Source organism: Lissotriton vulgaris, chromosome 6, assembly GCF_964263255.1.
Source record: "Lissotriton vulgaris chromosome 6, aLisVul1.2, whole genome shotgun sequence".
NCBI lineage: Eukaryota > Metazoa > Chordata > Amphibia > Caudata > Salamandridae > Lissotriton > Lissotriton vulgaris.
Genome location: NC_141694.1, coordinates 1,104,817,527 through 1,104,837,474, shown reverse-complemented (window position 1 = coordinate 1,104,837,474; position 19,948 = coordinate 1,104,817,527). Strand labels below are relative to the sequence as shown.

The following is a 19,948-nucleotide window of genomic DNA, read 5'->3' as shown; positions in this document are numbered from 1 at the left end:
TTCTTCCAAGATTATTGTCACCGACAATGGAAAACATTTCGTATCACAACAAATGTTTCCTTTTTGAAATTGCCTGATATTCATCATTTCAAGGATGCACTTTGTTCACCTTCCTCTAGCGGCTTGATTGAACGGGGAAACAGAATTGTCAAAGAGAAAATACAAATTGCAATTCCCTGTGGTTAAGACCCAATGGAATTTGTATGTGGCAAAGTGTGGACTCACAACTCTACCCCACACTCGACCACAGGTATTGCTCCCTTAGCTCTCCTTAGAGGCAGGAAACCACACACTGTTTTGCTGCCCAATTGGTTAAGTGAGAAAGGGGGGACAGGTGACATTCCAGTATTGTCCAAAGAAAATGTGCTACAAGAAACAAAATAGCATGAAAGAGCGCTTTGACCTAGGTAGGCATTCCATGGTCCACACTATCCAAAAAGGAGACTGGGTTCTCATTATGAGTCCCAAAAAGGTGGTGAAAGGGCGCTCTAGATTTTTATTGCCGTAACTGTTGTACAGGTAAGCAAGGGTTCTGCCCTTCTAGACAACAAAGGATGGTGGAACAAGAGATCGTTGGTCAACATCTCCAGTTCACAAGTTGACATCATCAGCAAACATGTTGACATCAAAACAGTACACTGTGATTGGTGTGACTTACCTGAAAAGTGTAATTTGCAATCTGGTCCAGGTATGGAGGCTATTGCACCTGCACAAAAGGCTTCATGTGAAGCTGCAGCAACACGTCAGGTTGCAGCAACACTTGAAACGGTTCAGAGTGCTAGTAGTAAAGCCACTTGGCAGGGACAAATGCTGAATAAGTTGAAGGATCATGTACTACATTGAAACTGGCATGACATAACTGGCACCCATGTAGTGTTAACTTATTTGCTTTTTGTTTCTTTTCTTGCAGGTTGTTTAAGGGGGGAGATGTTGTAATATGTTGTAACTGGAGTCATGCGGTCTTGTGTGACTCTCTCGCTCTTTCCTCTCAGCATTTGCATTCTTTACCATGTATTGATTTGAAGTTGTGATTCACGAGCGGTCTGTCTCAGCTGTTGCGGTGTCCTTCGAAATGCTAGGCTTAGCGTGGGACTTGTACCAGCTGGACAGCTCCAGTCGTGGGTGCTACTCCTCTACCAGAAATAAACTCTTGAAACTCAACTGCTGTGTCTGCCTCCTTACTACACAGGCCTTTATTAGTTGGTAAGATGGGGGGTTCTGCATTTTGGTAACCACTGGGGCACACATTTGCTTTCTGAGAAATGCTCTAGCTCTCTCAATAAACAGAATAATAGAATAGTGCCTGGCTTGTAGGGAAAATCTAGGGCCTCTGGAGGGCGATCAAGTCTCTGAAAGGCATGTAGTACTGAGAATGTAATTTTTATGTCAGGAATAGTCAAAAGCACACACTGTTTCCCTCTTGATTCCTATCTCCCCCCACCTACAACCAACGAGGAACCCGAGACAAGTTCACCGGAAACAATCCGTTTAGAACAACAAATGTGGAAGGGCCTTTTGACTGCCTGATAATAAACAGCGGTACAAAAGTTCGGGCTAGACTGTTCCCATGAGGTACAGGGTCAGACTGATTTGCATATAGTCACGTCTGAACTGGGGTGGCAGAGTGGGCTAAAGAACGGTGATGGATTAATCCCAGATTTTTTGACTGGGTGTGAGTGTTTGATTGATTCAGATGCTCCGTCCATCACCACCCCCTTTTGTACCGCTTTTGGCCGCCATAAGTGTGGCAGGGTATGTTCAGACGTGAGTACCTTGCTCACTTTGCCACTGGATTCAAGCAAGCCGGGCTGAAGACGGCTGGAATGCCAGAAACCGGTCCTCGGAAGCTTGTTTCCGGTCCAGGGAAGACATGGCTTGGCAGTTCGGGCTGGACTGTTCCCATGAGGCACAGGGTCAGACTGATTTGCATATAGCCATGTCTGAACCGGGGTGGCAGAGTGGGCTAAAGAACGGTGATGGATTAAACCCAGATCTTTTGACTGGGTGTGAGTGTTTAATTGATTCAGATGCTCCGTCCATCACCACCCCCTTTTGTACCGTGATAATAAACAGAGCTTCAACGTCAAGCTTACTTATAATTTTTGTTCTGACATGTTCTAACATACAGGAGTGCATGCACTGGAAGTGCCAGAAAAGCATGGTCTTGAGCCTGCCACCCACTAACCAAGATACAGATTTTTGGAAAAACAGATCATTTAATATGGCCATCTCTGTGGGTTCTCATTGCAGTCTTCCACAGGGTCTAAAATAACCTACAGCACAGAGAAAAGAGGCGCCATAGGACCATTCCTAATCCAGAGGTACCACATTTCAGAGTTGTTCCAAATCCTAAATCGACAGCTGACTCACAGGGAGACAGAAGTTGTCACACAGAGCTAAACTACAAATCAGATGTCAGGGAGGGTGGTTACCTGTCCCGTCAATCAGAGAATGTTGCAATTTACTGGGAGCAACAGAATGCAGTGCTTTTCAAATCTCAGAATAACGGTCTTTCAACAGGCATTTCTAAAGCATTTTAATAAAGAATACAAACATAAACAATATTCGTATGAGTCTGTCATTCATATTAGTTGGAATAGCTAACCTTCACAGTGTTGTCAGCTAGCATGTATGTAATGAAAAAGAACAGTGAAAGACTATGACTGCTACAACTAGATACAATAATGGGCTATTTATAGTAAAAGCTTACCAGAAGACTCCTCCCCTGTTAAAGCTACAACAGTGCTCACAGCATTCATGGAATGGAGATGAATACAGAAGCGCTAGTGAGTGCTAGTGTAAGGGTTAGAGTGGCAAACCTGAAATCTGGGGAACAGGGTTTGGGCCTAGGCGGGAGGCACAAGATGCAGTATTTCTGTGCAAATCACTTAATCTCTTTATGCCTGTGAAGTGCTGTGATGCCTTCATTGGGGTACGAACCATATGTAAATTAGAAAGTCAATTGAGAGAAGAAGTTCCATCAAAGCGGATGAAAACAGTACTTGGTCCTGTGGACACTGATAAGAGAAACACACGAGAGGAACAACAGGAAATAATATGGTACAGCCAATAGAAACAGAGGAAAAGTAAGTGACAAGCACATCAACTAATGAAAACGAAGGGCAGGAAGTAAGCTCCTTTTAAGATTTATGTTAAATTCAGTAGATTTCACAATCGCTGTGCAGGTGAAACCTAAAAAGTTGAGAGCTTTGAGGTTTAGAGGGTTTCACAACATGTGTCCAATGGTAGCATGTTTTAAAACCCGACTTAACGGAGACACCTAGAAGCCATTCAGTTCACATTATTCACCATATAAGAGTAATATCCTGCACAAAAAAGAACAGAAACTCAGCATCCTGGAAAAATCAAACACTATAAGGCAGGTGTCTCCAACCATTCGATAATAAGCTTCCAGTAGCTCCCAGACACCTGCAGAGTAGCTCACAGCCTTGAATTCAATTTTAAATAAGCACACAGTGATATTTTCTTTTTAAAGTTAAGGGAATATATTATTATTATCAGGCTGCAGATAGAAGGGCCTGATGATGAACAGTTCGCAGTCAGCTTCATGACCCAGGCTGGGGCTTGGGCACAGGGGTAAACAACTGAAGCAGTGAGATATTTAACTCTTGAATAAAATTCCTTCTCAACTCAATATTGGAGCTGTGAACAATGTTTCGGAATTCTTTTACATGGGAGAAAATAAAAGGAAAAATTATCTTAATGATTAACTTAACACTTAATTTAAATGTTCTCCCATTTCAAAGTGTCTCATTTACAAGCAGCAGGACTCTAGCTCCCGCTGGCCAGTTGGCACTGTGCCATATGTATAACTGAAAAATGCAGCTCTATTTTTAAATGAGAGAAATTTAAAGTGCAGAAACACGTTCCATATTATGAACATTTTTGCAGAACATTTTTCTGCACTGTAAAGTTCTCCCATTTATGTCCTGTGCTACAAGTACAAATGACACAGACTCTCAGTCACCCATACAAAAATATTCCATTCAGACGCATACATGTTTATACATCTCCAAAGATCACGATCCACTGACATACATTGCAGTACTGTCATAGTGCCCTTAGTCAAAGTATTTTATTCAAACCATAATATTTGACTGTATTGAAATTAAACTTAAAGTTAGTAGTACCACAGTCGCTACCACCAGACTGTGGAATACCCTTCCTCTCCACATTAAGGCCAGCCCATCCCTCATGACATTCAGGAAGTCGGTAAAAACCTGGCTGTTCAATCAGTGAGTACGCTCTACAATCTTACATTCCTCTGTCTTACAGTGCCAAGACACCTCCGGGTAGTTGTGCGCTATAAAAGTTTCATACATAAATAAATAAAGTTAATGAAGCTGGTCTTAGGGGTTTCTAGTATCAATGTGCAAGTTGTTTATCCTTTAGTAGCTCTTGATGATTTCCACTGATCAGAAGTAGCTCTCACTAGAGAAAATGTTGGAGACCTCTATAAGAGTATGCAAGATTAAGTAAATTAAGTGAAATGTAAACAGGAACTGCATCACTGAGTCATTGTTCAGAATTTGTTCAGTGTTTTTTGCCTGCAAAATTAGGGATATGAACACTGGGCTCGAAAGGGACTGTATCAATGTCAGTTTTTAATTACTGTGGGGTCTGAGGCCTGGAGGGATGTGCCATACTTAGAGCCATGGTTGTAGTTTAGTTTCTGATAAGCTCTTGTTGTTATTGCAGTTCGTCGTGACCATGTTCTGGGCCCTCTACCTGTATGACAGAGAACTGGTTTTCCCGAAGTTGCTGGATAACTTCATCCCCACGTGGCTGAATCATGGAATGGTAAGTTCAACGATGATGCCTCATTCTCACTTTGACACAGGAATCAACCTGTTATGCTTTGCTGTGTTAGGGCATGTTACTTTGTTATGTTACTTCAGTGTGCTATGTAGTGCTATGTTATGTTAGCAGCTCTTGTATAGCACATGTTTACCATCTGTATATCCTCTTCGCACTTTTGGGGTGTAGCTGCAATGTCTGTGTGGTTCTGAAATTTCTTATTTACCAACCATAGTGGACTAGCATTATTTTCTTTAGATAGTAACAATCAGTCTATCCAATGCATTGTTCAGTAATGGTTTGTAATGGTTAATGGGAAGAATGTGACATGTCTGATGCAATAAGACAATCTTTGTAATTTATTATGTGTATGGATGCAGGCATCTGAAAGTATTTCATCTACCTTGAGGCGACTACCCTCTTGAGCAGCATAATTAGCTAATTGTATCACTTAGATCCTACTGGTGCTCTAGACTTCAATAATTCAAGGTCTGTATCATGTAAAGGGTGCGCTGCCCCAGTCTGTGCACCCTATTACAGTTAAAGCAATACCCTCAGAGCAGCCATGAAGCCATGCCTACTCTGGGGTTAAGCTTACTGTTGAAAGGAGGACCGGCTGTATAAAGCAGCTCGTTAATCCTTTCGTATTGCAGACACCAACCTGCCTCCATTACAAAGGGGGTAGAGACCTCCCGGCAGGCAAGTGAGTGAACCCTTTAGAGTGTCGCCCTCATTGGACTGACTGATTGTGCGCTACCTCTTTATGGCTGAGGACATTTTTATGACAAAGGAGCTTCCTTCTATGATCCAACTCAGCCCATCAGTAAGTTGGTCAGATCATTCACTTACAAAGCCAACCATGGCACCTTTTGGTGGCCCTTTCACAGAATGTGGCATAGATCAGGAAAGACAAAGATCCTGAACCCATCTCCTGGCTATTGTAGCTGTTATCTGTAAAGTTCTGGACTGGCATATGGTTAAGCATGGTTATTGGTAAGATGTGAAAAGGTGTGGTCTACCTGCCATCCTTATGTCATTAGTTCTAGAAGAAAAATAGGTAACTACAATCTGGCCAGAGGTTTGATATTTCTATGCCATATTGATATTTCTATGCCATATTAATTAGATTTGTAGAATTTAATAATCATGGCCACCATTTATAAAATTTAAATCATGAATGAATTCATAGTTATCCTCATGTAACATTTATTAGAAGTGATGCTATCAATGAACTAGGAGGCAAGTCAGGGGTCATGAGTACACTATATGTGGGCTAGATTTGCATTATACATGCAGAAAAGATCAATCTTTCAAATCAAACAAAAGGTTGTTGTACAGCAGACATGCTGAACTCACATATTTGAAGGGGCTCTCATATGTGATAATGAAGAAAAAGGTGACTTGGTGAATTTAAATATTTGCCCAGGGTCGCACAATTTGAGACCAGTTTATCAGTCAAGAGTATATTACAGTTAGGTCAAGTAGATTATTCAAGTCACTAGACCTGCGGGTCTGGTAACATTTTTAACATTTTTAAAGGCCTGCAAATAAACCGATTTTATATTTATTGATTGTATATTTGAAATATATATCAAGGAGAGTATGGTGAATTAAGTATTTACTATTATCTGACACCATTTCACTTTCTTTTATCCAATTTACTATTGAGTTGCTCATTAAGTATTAATGTCCATATTTTTGTCAGTTATAGGATGCAAATTGCCCTCCCAGGTAACCACTCCAGCCTTAGTTCGAACGCTAGTCCTCTTGGTGAATAAATCATGCCACTCACCCCTTTGTTTATTGTCCACAATCATGGCTTTATATTTTGTTTGCTAATTCCACTGTGTGTGAATAAGGGTAGTGAGCAATTTGGGGCACATAATCAAGGCTATGCGATAATTATCGCTCAGCGCTCTTAGCGCAAGGATAATTATCACCGGCCAACTCTGAATTTTATCGCAGAGATAGCGTGCTATCAGCAACGCTCATCTCCAAAGCGATAACATTCAGAACGCAAGCTGCCAATTGTGCGATTATTGCTGGAAATACAGCGATAATCGCAGAAGGTTTGGCGAAAGCTTGCTGATAGGGCAAGGCATACTTAGCCATGATATCCACCTTACATAGGATATCATGGCTAAGTCAGTTTTGAAGCAGGCCTTTGGAAAGTAGCGATAACAGAGGTTATTGCTACTTTGCTTGTCGCTCTGCAGGTTAGCGTGCCCAGTGATAATTGGAGAAATGTCGCTTAGCGACATTTCTCCAGTTATGGCAGGGCAGGAACGCCCACTTTGCATCTGATTAGAGTTGCAAAAATGGGCGTTGGGGGAAAGGGCGATAATGCAAGGATTCACGCGATAGCGTGACCTTGCTGATTAGGCGATAAAATGATTGCTGCTTTCCGTCGGAAAACGGACGCTAAAGCAGCGATAATTTTATCTCTGGGGCTTGATGATATGCCCCTTAGTTTTTATCTTCTATTCCTACTTTCGAACTATTAGAGAGTATGTTTATTTAATATTTATGTTCTGTGTCATTATATTTTAATCATCGTTTAGTTCTTCACAGCTTTACAATCACTCCAAAATATTTTTAAAATATTCCTCATTGATCTGTTTGAAAAACAAGCCATTGGGAGTGAGCCCATTTTGAGTTCATTCATGCGATGCTCATTAGCCTTGGAGCGCTTATTTTGAGCTGGTGGTTTCCGGTGCTCCGCACCAGCACTTAATTGTTTGAACCTGCACTTATGACTGCTGCCACTTGGTTGTGCTATTTATGCCATGTAAGAATGAGCAGAAAAAACAGTTGTTTGTTAATTGAATATACATTCAAAACAACTATTACCTGCACCCAAGCCGTTCTTAAAGCTTTGGCGGATGTAAACAGTCTGAATGGTCACACTTCAGTGTGATGGGTAGTAGTCATGTAAGTACCATGGCAATGTGTGGTGCAAACTGTGGTGGTCTCCTGACAAGGACACTAGAACTTATTTTTTTTTTTTACAAATTAAGCACTGGTGCCTTGTGGCATATCAGTGGCAGGATTTCAGTTTTTAAAACGCATTTCAATGGATATTTGATGTGCCCCATCCAACAATGCATTCTAATAGTGCTTTGAGCACTGATGCTCTAATACTGAAATTCAAACTCCCACAGGGTGTTACAATTCTGGGTTGTCTCTGTTAGTACAAGATTTGATTACACCAGCTACACCAGTGAGCAGAGGTCACTCAGAGAGCCAGCTATTGCACTTGCTGTGACACAAACCATTCTCCTTACACGTCCAAAAGGATTTGAGATAAATGTATGAATACATTCTTAAAGCCTAACCTAACAAGTAGTGGTAAAGTTAACAGGTTTCGCCTTATCAAGCTGGTGAGATTTGTTTTCTCCAGATTTTATTGCAAGTATATATTACAAGGGGGGGCGCTAGAGGGCGCACTGCGGAATGGCCGCACTGTCGTGAGGCTCCCGCTGCCCGGAGCTATTATCCGCCTAGGGATCCTGATTATCATCGCTGCGCCCTGATCTGACCCCACAGATCTACTGGGATATCGACTGACTACCCACGGTCCAACTCCTGGGCCATTCGGAGGTTACTGGCCGAAGTTACGAGGATCCCAAGTTTCTCCGACTTGCGCTCTGGAAGTCTGATGCCCCCTGGCCCGGCGTCATCGGGCATGCCAGTCCGGGGCTCTGCACGTGGGGTGTAGGCCTTGCTCCGCCCCTCTCCACCGGGCCCGCTCGCTGGCCGGGCAAGCCGTTTGGCTCTTCCTTGCTGTCGGACTTATCTCTTGGATCCTACATCTGCCTGCCCAAATACCATTGCTCACGGGGGCGCAACGGATCTTCTTCTTATTTTCTAGGGGCTCGCCCCTTTGGACTGGAAGTGGAGACGGCCATCTTCTCGTCGTTGGGAGTGGCGGGGCGCGCTGGCCTGCACGTGCCCCCACGATTCGAGCTTTTCTGGCCGTACCCTTTGTCCGACCTATATCCTGACTCCTATTTGCTTTGGTCCCCCATTGCATCATTAGCGCACCATTATGGGGAAGCCGGACACTAAACAATCCAAATTGTCCTTTGACTCTGGAGGGGCTAGGCGGGGGACGCGTTTGCTCCAGGAGGCCGGGACTTCGCGGTCCCCCCCCCCCGAATGTCGCTGACAGTGTCCCGCAACCACCACCACCGGACTTTACCCAAATGATGCAGGAGATGAGGCAGGGGTTTGCCACGATAGTGGACAAAGTGGACAAGATATCGTCACGCATGGATGCGGTCGTCCAGAAGCTGGACGTGCATGAGGAGCGATTGACGGCGGCGGAACAGCGCATTTCGGACCATGATGACACGGCGGCCACCCATACCACCCAACTGGCGAGAATGGACAATATCTTGCGTGTCATTGCCGCTAAGAATGAGGAGTTGGAGGCGAGGAGTAGGCGCAACAACGTGCGCATTGTAGGTGTGCCGGAGTCCACGAATGTTGGCAAAATGGAGACTTATGTGGAGAGGCTACTGGTGGGCGCCATTGGGGCGGAAGTGTTCTCATCCCAGTTCATCGTTGAGAGAGCGCATCGGACACTGGGACCTCGGCCGGCCTCTGGGGCTGCACCGCGCCCCATCATTGCGCGCCTTTTGAACTATCGTGACCGAGACGCCGCCCTCCAGGCTGCCCGCACTAACAGGACCCTTTCCTTCGAAGGGGTGTCTTTCACCATGTACCCCGACTTCACGCCGATGGTGCAGGACCAGCGTCGTAAGTTCCTGGGGGTGAAAAGGAAGCTTCGGGATCTACAGGTGGACTACGCCTTGCTGTACCCTGCTAAACTTAGAGTGACGCACCAGGCTAAACAACATTTTTTCACCAACCCACAGCATGCTGAGGATTTTGCGAAGCGCCTCCAGCGCGAGCGAGCAGCTGCGGATCGGGGAGGCGATCGAGACCCTGAGGATGAACATTCGGCGGCTGAGGAGGAGGTCGCTTGATTGTGGTGACTTTGGTCGTTGTCTCTCTTTTTACTGTTTTTTTTTAGTATTCTGGACGGGTACCTGTTATATTGAGTTCTACTGCCTTCCTTCTCCGCATTTGCAGCCTAACTACTGCCCGCTTTTACTTTTGCTGGTGCGGGGGTCATGTCTTTATTGAGATGAGTGAGTGCGTTTTGTTTCTTGGGGTCGGTATGGCACCGCAAGATGGTGCTATCTGGTGTCGCGCTCTGGGCACCCACCCCCCCGCGCTGCGCCTGGGGCCGTCTGACACCTGTTGGCGCGGACACTGGCGTGGCGTGAGGGAGTGGTGTCGTGCACCTCTGGAAGGTTCCCCGGAGGGTGTGCCCCATGTGTACCTTTGGTTTGGATTCTAGTCCTATGTTGTTTGACTGGATGTGTGTTGGGGAATGGGGGGGGGTGGGGGTGCGTATGGCCTGATGGTTGGGGTGGTATCAGGTGGGTGGATGGGGTGGGAATGAAGCTGTCCATGTTTGTTTGCCCAGGACCCCTGGGTCGTTATGAGAGGTGCTGCTGTTGTCTGGGTGCACAGGAGTGGTGTCGCGCCCGCTATCTAGGCTGGTCCGCTTCTTTATCTGGCGGAACTGATCCTGGGGTCCGTGCTCCCGTCCGTCTTGGGCCCGAGTGCACCGGCCGCCATCTTAGGCTGCCACGTGACGGGGATTTACAAAAAGGGGGTGGTGATGAACAGAGTGTCTGAGTTAAACAGACCACTCTTACCCAGTCCAAAGATCAGGGCTTGATCCATCACCGTTATTTATCTCACTGCCCCATCCCAGCTCAGAACCTGGCTATATGCAAATCAGTTTGTCCCTGGCCCAGTGCATCATGGGAACAGGGCAGACTAAACTACCAAGCCAATTCTTCACCAGAAAGGAGACAAGCTACCGGGGACCGGTTTCTGGCATTTCAGCCTTCTTCGGCCCGGCTTGCTTGAATCCTGATGGAGCAGTGAGAAAGGGACTCATGTCTGAGTATACCCTGCCACACCTATAGTGGCCAAAAACGATTTACAAAAAGGGGGTGGTGATGAACAGAGTGTCTGAGTTAAACAGACCACTCTTACCCAGTCCAAAGATCAGGGCTTGATCCATCACCGTTATTTATCTCACTGCCCCATCCCAGCTCAGAACCTGGCTATATGCAAATCAGTTTGTCCCTGGCCCAGTGCATCATGGGAACAGGGCAGACTAAACTACCAAGCCAATTCTTCACCAGAAAGGAGACAAGCTACCGGGGACCGGTTTCTGGCATTTCAGCCTTCTTCGGCCCGGCTTGCTTGAATCCTGATGGAGCAGTGAGAAAGGGAGCGCTATGTAATGGGAACACGTGTGCGAGTTGCGGGTTGCGTAAGTTGGATTGGCGGCGTGCGACGTGCAGTATGCTCTGAGTGCTTGTTGCATGGATGGTTTGGCTGGGGGGGGGTTGTTGAAGTTTTGGTTGAATGGTTCGGAGATGGCTGGGGAATGTGTGGAGTGTATGTGGGGGGTTGTCCGCGCCCTAGGGTATGGACCTGTCGCTGGCTGTTGCTGGTAGTTGGATGCCCTGTATTTGCTTATTGGGTCCCGTGGGGCCCTGAAACTGGGTAATGTCGACTGCTGTTATAGATCAGATATCGATTCTATCCTGGAATGTACGGGGACTTAATGATGCCAGGAAATGTCGTAGTGTGATCCAGTACCTGGACAGGCATGCTATTCATGTTGCTCTCCTCCAGGAGACGCATCTGCGTCCCGCTCCTTCCCCCAACTTTGGCGGGAGGTGGGCTGCGGCCAGGGGGTTTGCTTCCTATTCTTCTTATGCTCGAGGGGTTGTCATCCTTGTTAAAAGATCGCTCGCATTTCAGGAACTGGGATTTGTGGGGGACCCTGAGGGGCGCTATGTGCTACTGTGGGGGCGGCTTGGGCAGAACACTGTACTGTTTGTTAATTGCTATGCTCCTAATGTCGATACGCCAATCTTTTTTGTCACTTTGTGGGGTCATGTTCTTGCTGTGGATGCCACTTACATTGTGTGGGGGGGTGATTTCAATTTTGCATTTCATGCCCTGTCGGACAGATCGGAGGGGAGTCCTCAGTATAATGTACAGGCTAGAGAAGTATTGCGTGGGATTGTGGAGGAGGCTGGTTTGGTCGACAGCTGGAGGTACGCCCACCCTGCCACCAAGGAGGGCACTCATTACACCACACATGCTCGTTCATGGGCGAGACTGGATTATGTGTTTCTCTCTAGAGGGTTGGCAGCTGGCCTACGGGAGGCTACACATCTGGCTCGGACGTATTCTGATCACTGTCCGGTGAAGGTTGTTCTATCCGTCCCCGGGCTACATAGGCCGCGCCCACCTTGGCGTCTATTTCCGACTGCTTTGCTTGACCCGGTGTTCAAAGAGGAGCTTGGTGCAGAGGTAGAGGCGTTCTTCCCTAGAAACAAGGGCTCTGTGGACAGCGTCGAAGTCATTTGGGAGGCGTTCAAGGTTACGATCCGGGGTGTCACTATTTCTAAAAGTTGTGGAGTACTTCGACTGATTGTTCGGACCCTCGAGAGCTTGGAGGCTGACTTGCGAGACTTAGAACGCAGGATGCAGGTTGACTCTGATCCCGATCTTCTGGCGCAGTTCCGTACTAAACTCTCCGAATACGAGGAGGAGGCTGCTAGAGAGGCTAAGCATAGGGGGAAATACTGGACGGCGAGGCGATACTGTGAAGGGGAGCGGCCCGGTAAGGTCCTCGCTGCCCTTACTAGACATCCAAGGCATGGGTCGGACGTGTTGGAATTGGTGTCACCGGATGGCGCTCGCTGTCGGGACACTTCGGAGATTCAGCGTACTTTTATTGACCATTATGCGCACCTTTACACGACACAGCAGACGGGTGAGACTCGTTATGGCGGATTTCTTGATGAACTGGCACTTTGTTGGTTATCGGATGGTCATCGGGAGTTCTTAGGCAGGCCCTAGAGGTGGAAGAGGTCAGGACTGCCATCATGTCTCTGTCTAATGGGAAGGCCGCCGGTCTGGATGGCCTTCCTGCTGAATTTTATAAGTGTTATGTGGACACCATGGCCCCTGTTCTCCGTGAGGTTTTTGAGGAGTCCCTGGAGGAGGGACGTCTGCCGGGTTCCATGCGGGAGGTCGCCATTACGTCGCTGCTTAAGCCGGGTAAGGATCCGCAGGATGTGGGCTCCTATAGACCCCTCTCATTGCTCAACTGCGATGTCAAAATTCTCGCGAAGGTTTTGGCAGTAAGACTAGCCGAGCTCATGCCCGTTATTGTATTGCCTGACCAGTCGGGATTTGTGCCCGGCCGTGCTACATCCCACAATCTTCGCACCTTGTTTTCGCTTGTGTCGACCATTGCTCCTACTGTCCCGGTTGCTGCTATCTTTATTGATGCCACTAAGGCGTTTGACTCTGTTGAATGGGGCTATCTTATTGATGTTCTTTGTCGGATGGGTTTCCCCAGGATCTTCATCTCATGGGTTAAGCTCTTATATACCGATCCGATGGCGAGGGTAGTGGTGAATGGGGTGTTATCCCCCTCGTTCCCTCTTACGAGAGGGACCCGACAGGGATGCCCCCTCTCGCCCCTCTTGTTTGCTATAGCCATTGAGCCGCTGGCCTGTAGGATTCGTCAGTTTCACCAGCAGAGCGCCTTTAATTGTCTTCAGTGACAGGTCGGTATTTCGTTATACGCCGATGATGTTACGCTCTATGTCAAGGACCCTGAGAACAACCTTAATTCGCTCTTACGGGAGCTGGTTGCTTTTGGGGGTGTCTCCGGTGTCCATATCAACTGGCGGAAGTCTCAATTTTTCCCCCTCACTGCTGCTGTAGCTAGATTTCCCCTTGACTACCCTCTGGAATGGTGTGATTCGGAGTTGCGATATCTCGGCATTGTCGTGTCCTTGGACAGGGAAGAATCGATTCGACTTAATTATGGTGTGGCTATTACTAAACTTGCAGACGATGTCACCAGGTGGATGTCCTTGCCTCTCTCCATGGCCGGTAGGGCGTCCCTTATCAAGATGGTAGTTTTGCCTCGCTTTCTTTACCTCTTTCAAAACCTTCCGTATCATCCTGGTGCTTATTTCTTTCGCAGACTTCGTTCTGAGCTCATTCGGTTGTTCTGGGGGGGGCAAGCAGCCACGGGTGGCTTGGGCTACCCTTACGTTGCCCTATGCTGATGGCGGTTTCGACGTCCCCGACTTTGAGCTTTATTATCTCAGCGCTCAGGCGCATTACGCTTATCACTGGATGTGCCCCACGCCGTTTATGCCCCAAATTGCTGCTGAACATTGGGTTGCCCACCCGCTCCCATTGGAGAGGATGGTTTTGGGCAAGGTGTCAGATGTGGAAACGCCTCGCACGACGGTGACGTGCACGGTGGATGCTTGGAAACGGGTGGCTCAATTGCTGGGCGTTTCCTTTCTTTATTCGCCGGCCTTGCCTCTGTCTTATCATCCTGATTTGTCGCTATTGTTGGAAACGGGGTTTCAACGAATGTGTAGGCGGCTAGGTATCCTCACGTGGGGCGACTTGTTTCATGAAGGTGCCTTCCGTACGCAGGCTCATTTCTTCGGAGCGGCTGCCTGCTCCCCGCTGGAGCTGTTCTACTTTATCCGCTTGCGGCAGGGCTTGCGTGCTCTGCTACCAGACTTCCCTTCGGAGCCTGGGGTTACCCTCCCCCTCCACGTGCTGTTGGTTTCAGATGGGCGACACCTGGTGTCGAAATTATACGGGGCTATTCGCAGACAGCGTTCGGTCCCGGCCAATCGGGTGCGCGAGCAGTGGGTTGCCGAGTTGGGTGCTCCTATTACCGACGAGCAATGGAAGTACTGCTGTGGGCTCACGGCCAATGTTTCCTCTAGTTGTCGCCTTAAAATTATCCACTACAAGTTTGTTCAGAGGTACTATTATACCCCGGCGAGGAAACTACGGTTTCATTTGGCAGAGGATGACAGGTGTGCTAGGTGTCGTGCGGAAGGCGCTGACTTCCTGCACTTGGCTTGGAGTTGTGCGGGGGTGTTAGAATATTGGACTCAGGTTCATGTAGCCCTGCAGATTATGGCGGAGGATGGGGTGGCATTTGACCCCTTAGTGATGTTGCTGGGCTACTCTAAGGACGTGCCTGCCTCTCACCGTAGGTTTGTTGACGTGGCCCTGCTGCTGGCCAAGCGTAGGGTTGCTTGTTGCTGGGGTCGTGGCAGGGTTTCAGGATTGGTTGACTGACCTCATATACTGTCAGGATCAATACAATATCTATTCTGACTTGATGCCTGTCAGATGCAGACCGAAGGACTTTTGGAGCCCGCTCCAGGTGTACCTCCTAACCAGAGCTGCGCAGGACTCTGATTCTGAACTTGGGGACCGTGAAGGGATTGGTTGATGGCAACATGGTGGGCTGGGATTTTACATTACACCTGCTGATCTTCCAGTATCGGGGGAGAGGCTGCGCCGTCTCCTTGACATGCGAGCTGCTGGGGGCTGTAGTTCCCCTTACGACAAGTGTGTGGCTAGGAATTGAAATCGTATCCCTGTAGGGTACCTTTATTTTATGTGTCCCTTTTCTCTGAGTCTCCTTTGTTTTATTTGCTATACGCTAACAGAATGTGTCCATACTGCATTGTCTTATTAGCTTGCCTGAACATGCTGGATCGTTGCCCTCTAATTTGCACTGTACATTTCGATGTTGCTCCTTGTATTGCCTGGTATGCTGCCCCGTACTTGCTTGTATCTCATTTTTTGGCTCTGACGTACCATTGTAATGGCCATATGTGACTGTATGTATTGTGTGTGCACTTCCCTTGACCCTGCTTGTCTCCAAATAAAGGTTTAAAAAAAAAAAAAAAAGTATATATTACAAAATCAAAAGTAGAAAAAAATATATACCGCTACCTAAATGAGGAAGACAGGTGCATGCAAAACATATTTAAAACACACAAAATGCGGCCGACTTCTGGCCCATAAACTCCGAGTAGTGCGCCAGCAGCAGCTGGTGAGAGATTTCTGACTCAGACGGGACGTTAGTCACGGAAGATGCCCATATTGCATATACCTTCCTCAGGTTTTATGCAGATCTTTACACTGGGGATCCCCCGGACGATACCGCGACGGCAGATTATTTGGACTCGGTCACACTCCCCTCGCTGGCGCCCTCACAAGCGGAGTACCTGGAAAGGGACATTCACATTGAGGAAGTGATCTCGGCCATTGCTAATCTTAAGCATGGCAAAGACCCTGGGCCAGACGGCTACACGTCCCTTTTCTACAAAACATTTTGCACGACGCTAGCGCCCATCCTCACCCGCCTGTTTAACTCATTCTCAACACCTGGCGCTATCCCACCCGATCTTTTGCAAACATCTCTTACTGTGATTCCCAAGCCAGAGAAGGACAGGACCAAGTGCGGCTCCTATAGGCCGATATCGCTCTTAAACGTAGATCTTAAGCTATATACTGGGATACTGGCAGCCCGATTGGCCCTCCATTTACCTGGACTCGTGGAACCGGACCAGGCGGGTTTTATACCTGGGCGGCAGACGGTGGATAATACCAAACGGATCGTCCACCTTATTGAAAAAGCCTCCCGAATACCCGGAGAGAGAATGATGCTAGCGGTCGACGCCGAAAAGGCGTTTGACCGAGTGCACTGGCCATACCTAGAGCAGGTCCTAGCGAAAGTAGGCATTGGTGAAAAGTTCCGCTCCCTAGTATTTAATTGCTATAAATTCCCTACGGCGGTAGTGCGGGTGAACGGATATAGCTCGCGGAGCTTCACCATTGAGAGGGGTACAAGGCAGGGGTGCCCGTTGTCACCCCTGCTCTTAGCCCTATATATGGAGCCATTTGCCCAGCGGATACAGCAGAATCCCCTGGCGACAGGGGTGAAGTTTGGCGGCTTCCATCACGCCGTCAGCCTCTATGCTGACGATGTAATATTGTCCTTAGACAACCCACGAACGGCCCTTCCAGCCTGCATTGCGGAATAAGACACTTTTGCCGCCATTGCAGGATTTAAGATGAACGTGGATAAATCTGTGGCTCTGGATCTGTTGCTTAAGCCGTCCACTAAAGCCTACTTGCAAGATCTTTTTCCCCTGCACTGGTCGTCAGACCGGGTGCCATATCTGGGAATCCATCTGGCAAACACCCTGCCAGCCATGGTGCAGGCCAACTATGCCGCTCTGGGAGGAAGGATCCGGGAGGAACTTGGGCGCTGGAACCATAGCACGCTCTCCTGGCTGGGCTGAATTGCTGCAGTCAAGATGACGGTTTTGCCGCAGGTTCTTTACCTATTCAGGGCACTTCCGCTTCAGCCACCTGTGGGGTGGATCCAACAAACGCAGGCAGATCTCTCGCGGTATTCCCTTCCCCCTCATCAGGCAGGAGTACTCGCTGCCGGAGACAGACAGACTGCGCTACATGCAGGTCCGACACTGGACTCTGCAACCGAAAGTGCGGGAAACTGCGGACAGGAAACTCTTACCTTACGAAAGGTGGTTATTATCCCGTACCTCCGATGCGAAACTGATATCGGACCTTTACAAGTTTTTGCATCCTCCATCCTCACACTTTTACAACCTGGGTAGGGGACGCTGGGAACGGGAACTGGCCAGGACACTTACTGCCAGATTCATGAAGTGAAATTGCGCCCGCAATCGCTGCGAAAATGCAATTGCGGGCGCAATTGACGTAATCGGCATTCAACATCAAAATAGCGAATTCGCTAACACATAATAGCGAATTCGCAATAAAAATCGCAGAATCCCGGTAGCCGATCATTAGCGAATCGGAAAATGCGACAAACCACGGATTCTGCAAAATAAATTGCGAATTCGCTAAATTATCGCAATCGGCATTCATAAAAAATCGCTAATAGCGAAAACCCCAAAAATCGCTGTTTGCGCCGCGCAAATTAAAGAGAACTCAAAGCAGGTGGTAACCATAAAAGCCATGAAAAAATTACATTTGAAAAACCGTTGGCCAATCAGCAACAGGTTCAGGCCTGACCAATCACACATAAGGACTTTCAGCATCAGCATTTGGAGTGCCACAATGCCAGGAATGTACATGGTGGTGAGGCGTCGAAGGCTACAGCGAGCAGCACAGAGGAGACGCAGGATCCAGGACAGAATTTTCCTCCAGCGGGTCACCTTGCTGGGCCAAACCAGAGAGCAGATATATGCAAAATATAGGCTGAATGGGGAAATGATAATGCAGCTAATACAGGACCTTGACCCCCTGATGCAGCACCCAACAAGCCGTACCAATGCGGTGCCTACACATGTGCAGGTATTGTGTAGCCTGCGCCTCCTGGCCTCCGGGAGTTTCCAGGGGATAGTAGCGGCTGCTGGGGGGATATCCCAGCCCACCATGTCACGCTGCCTCCACACTTTCGTTGACGCCATGCTCACCCAGCTACAGCGTCACATCAAATTTCCCACGAGCCAACAGGATTTGGACTTGACCAAGCTACAATTCTACAATGTAGCCCATTTTCCCCATGTACTTGGATGCATAGACTGTACCCACGTCGCCATCTGCCCACCAGCTGCCACAGAGTATATGTTCCGCAATAGAAAGTCTTACCACTCCCTGAACATACAGATGGTCTGCAATGCTAAGTCATACATCACTGACATTGTGGCCCAGTACCCAGGGAGTACCCATGACTCCTTCATATTCCGGCACAGCGGCCTCCACTAACGACTGGTCAGGGGAGAGTTTGGTGAAGGACACCTACTTGGTAAGTGCACTTTGTCAACAATGTCACATTGCTATGAAGTAACTGCGCAGCACAGCCAATCACCATCTGCTCCTCTCATTCAGGTGACAGTGGCTACGCCCTCCGTGAATACCTCCTGACCCCTTACTTCAACCCTGCCACACCCCAGCAACGGCGTTACAATGCTGCACACATACGGACAAGGAATTGCATAGAAAGGACATTTGGCCTGCTCAAGAGCAGGTTCCGCATACTGCACAAGACAGGTGGGCCATGTATTACAGTCCAGCAGTGTGCTGCCGCATTGTGGCTGTCTGTGCAATACTGCATAACATGGCAACCAAGCGCCGGATACCTGTCAACATCTCTGGCAGTGAATCTGAAGGGGACGACCGGCCACCTCCACATGTACGTCATGCCCGTGGAGAAGATCCTGCGGAAGGACACAGGCGCCGCAACCACATCACTACAAACTGTTTCTAGTGCACACATACCACTATCACAACACTGCACCCATGCATGACGAATGAAATAATGACATGAGTGTGTATGAAGTTTGACCTTTCTTCTTTAATGTTACATCACAATAAATAGGCCTTCAAGAAAAAAAATTGTGTGATGGGGAGTGTATTCCTCCATACCTCCCCATGCTGGGGTAGGGGGTTTGCAGGGGTCGACTGCATGGCCTCCCTCATAGTTTTACAGTCCTCAGCGATGTTGACGACGAGACGCCCCAAGTCGTCTCTCCGCATTCTCAGGGATGGTGTTGGCCCTACTCCCTGATTTTGGCCTGCTGCTGCGGCGAGGTGGAGGCAACGGTGGTAAGGAGGCACTGCTATTGGTCGACGCAGCCTCACTTGCGTTGTCACCACCCTCTGCTTCTTCCTGGCCAGTGGCCTGTCTGCCAAGCACAGCTGCAGTGAGTAGGTCGAGTGACCTGGCCACATCCTGGCAACACTGCACCATTTGGGCCTGCATAGCAAGTGACCGTCGGGCCAGCTGAGATGAGGCGTGGCCAACAACATGATTAGACCTAGTGTAGGGCGATAGGCGGGCCAGTAGTTGGCGGTGGCGTCGACGGGTCATGTCCTGCTGGGAGACAAGCAGCTGGTTGTTCTGTCTCACAGCTGCTGTCATCTGGGCAATATGTTGTCCGTGTGCCTGCATCTGTGCAAGCATTGCTGCCATGTGGCGTGCCTGCGTGCGATGCACCGCCAGCATGCGGCGTTCAATGACTAGGCCTGGGTCTGGTGTTTCTAGTGCCCTGCCGGTGCCTGCTGGTCCCTGGCGCTGCTGGCGCCTCTGTGCGCTGGTCTGTGACGTGCCGGCTGGTGTGTGCCTCGTCTGCCTCCGAGGCGATGGTGGTGGAGCCTGTACCACTGCTGTGGCGGCACG

The 19,948-nt window shown here is 48.4% G+C and overlaps 1 protein-coding gene across 1 annotated transcript in view; it reads left to right on the top strand.

The window, feature by feature from the left end:
• The window catches only part of AIG1 (androgen induced 1), a 1,923,620-nt gene that overhangs the window by 850,555 nt on the left and 1,053,117 nt on the right, over positions 1-19,948 (top strand). The window contains exon 3 of the mRNA XM_086925350.1: positions 4,720-4,821. Within this exon, the coding sequence (XP_086781476.1) occupies positions 4,720-4,821 (102 nt within the window). The remainder of the gene's footprint in view (positions 1-4,719; positions 4,822-19,948) is intronic.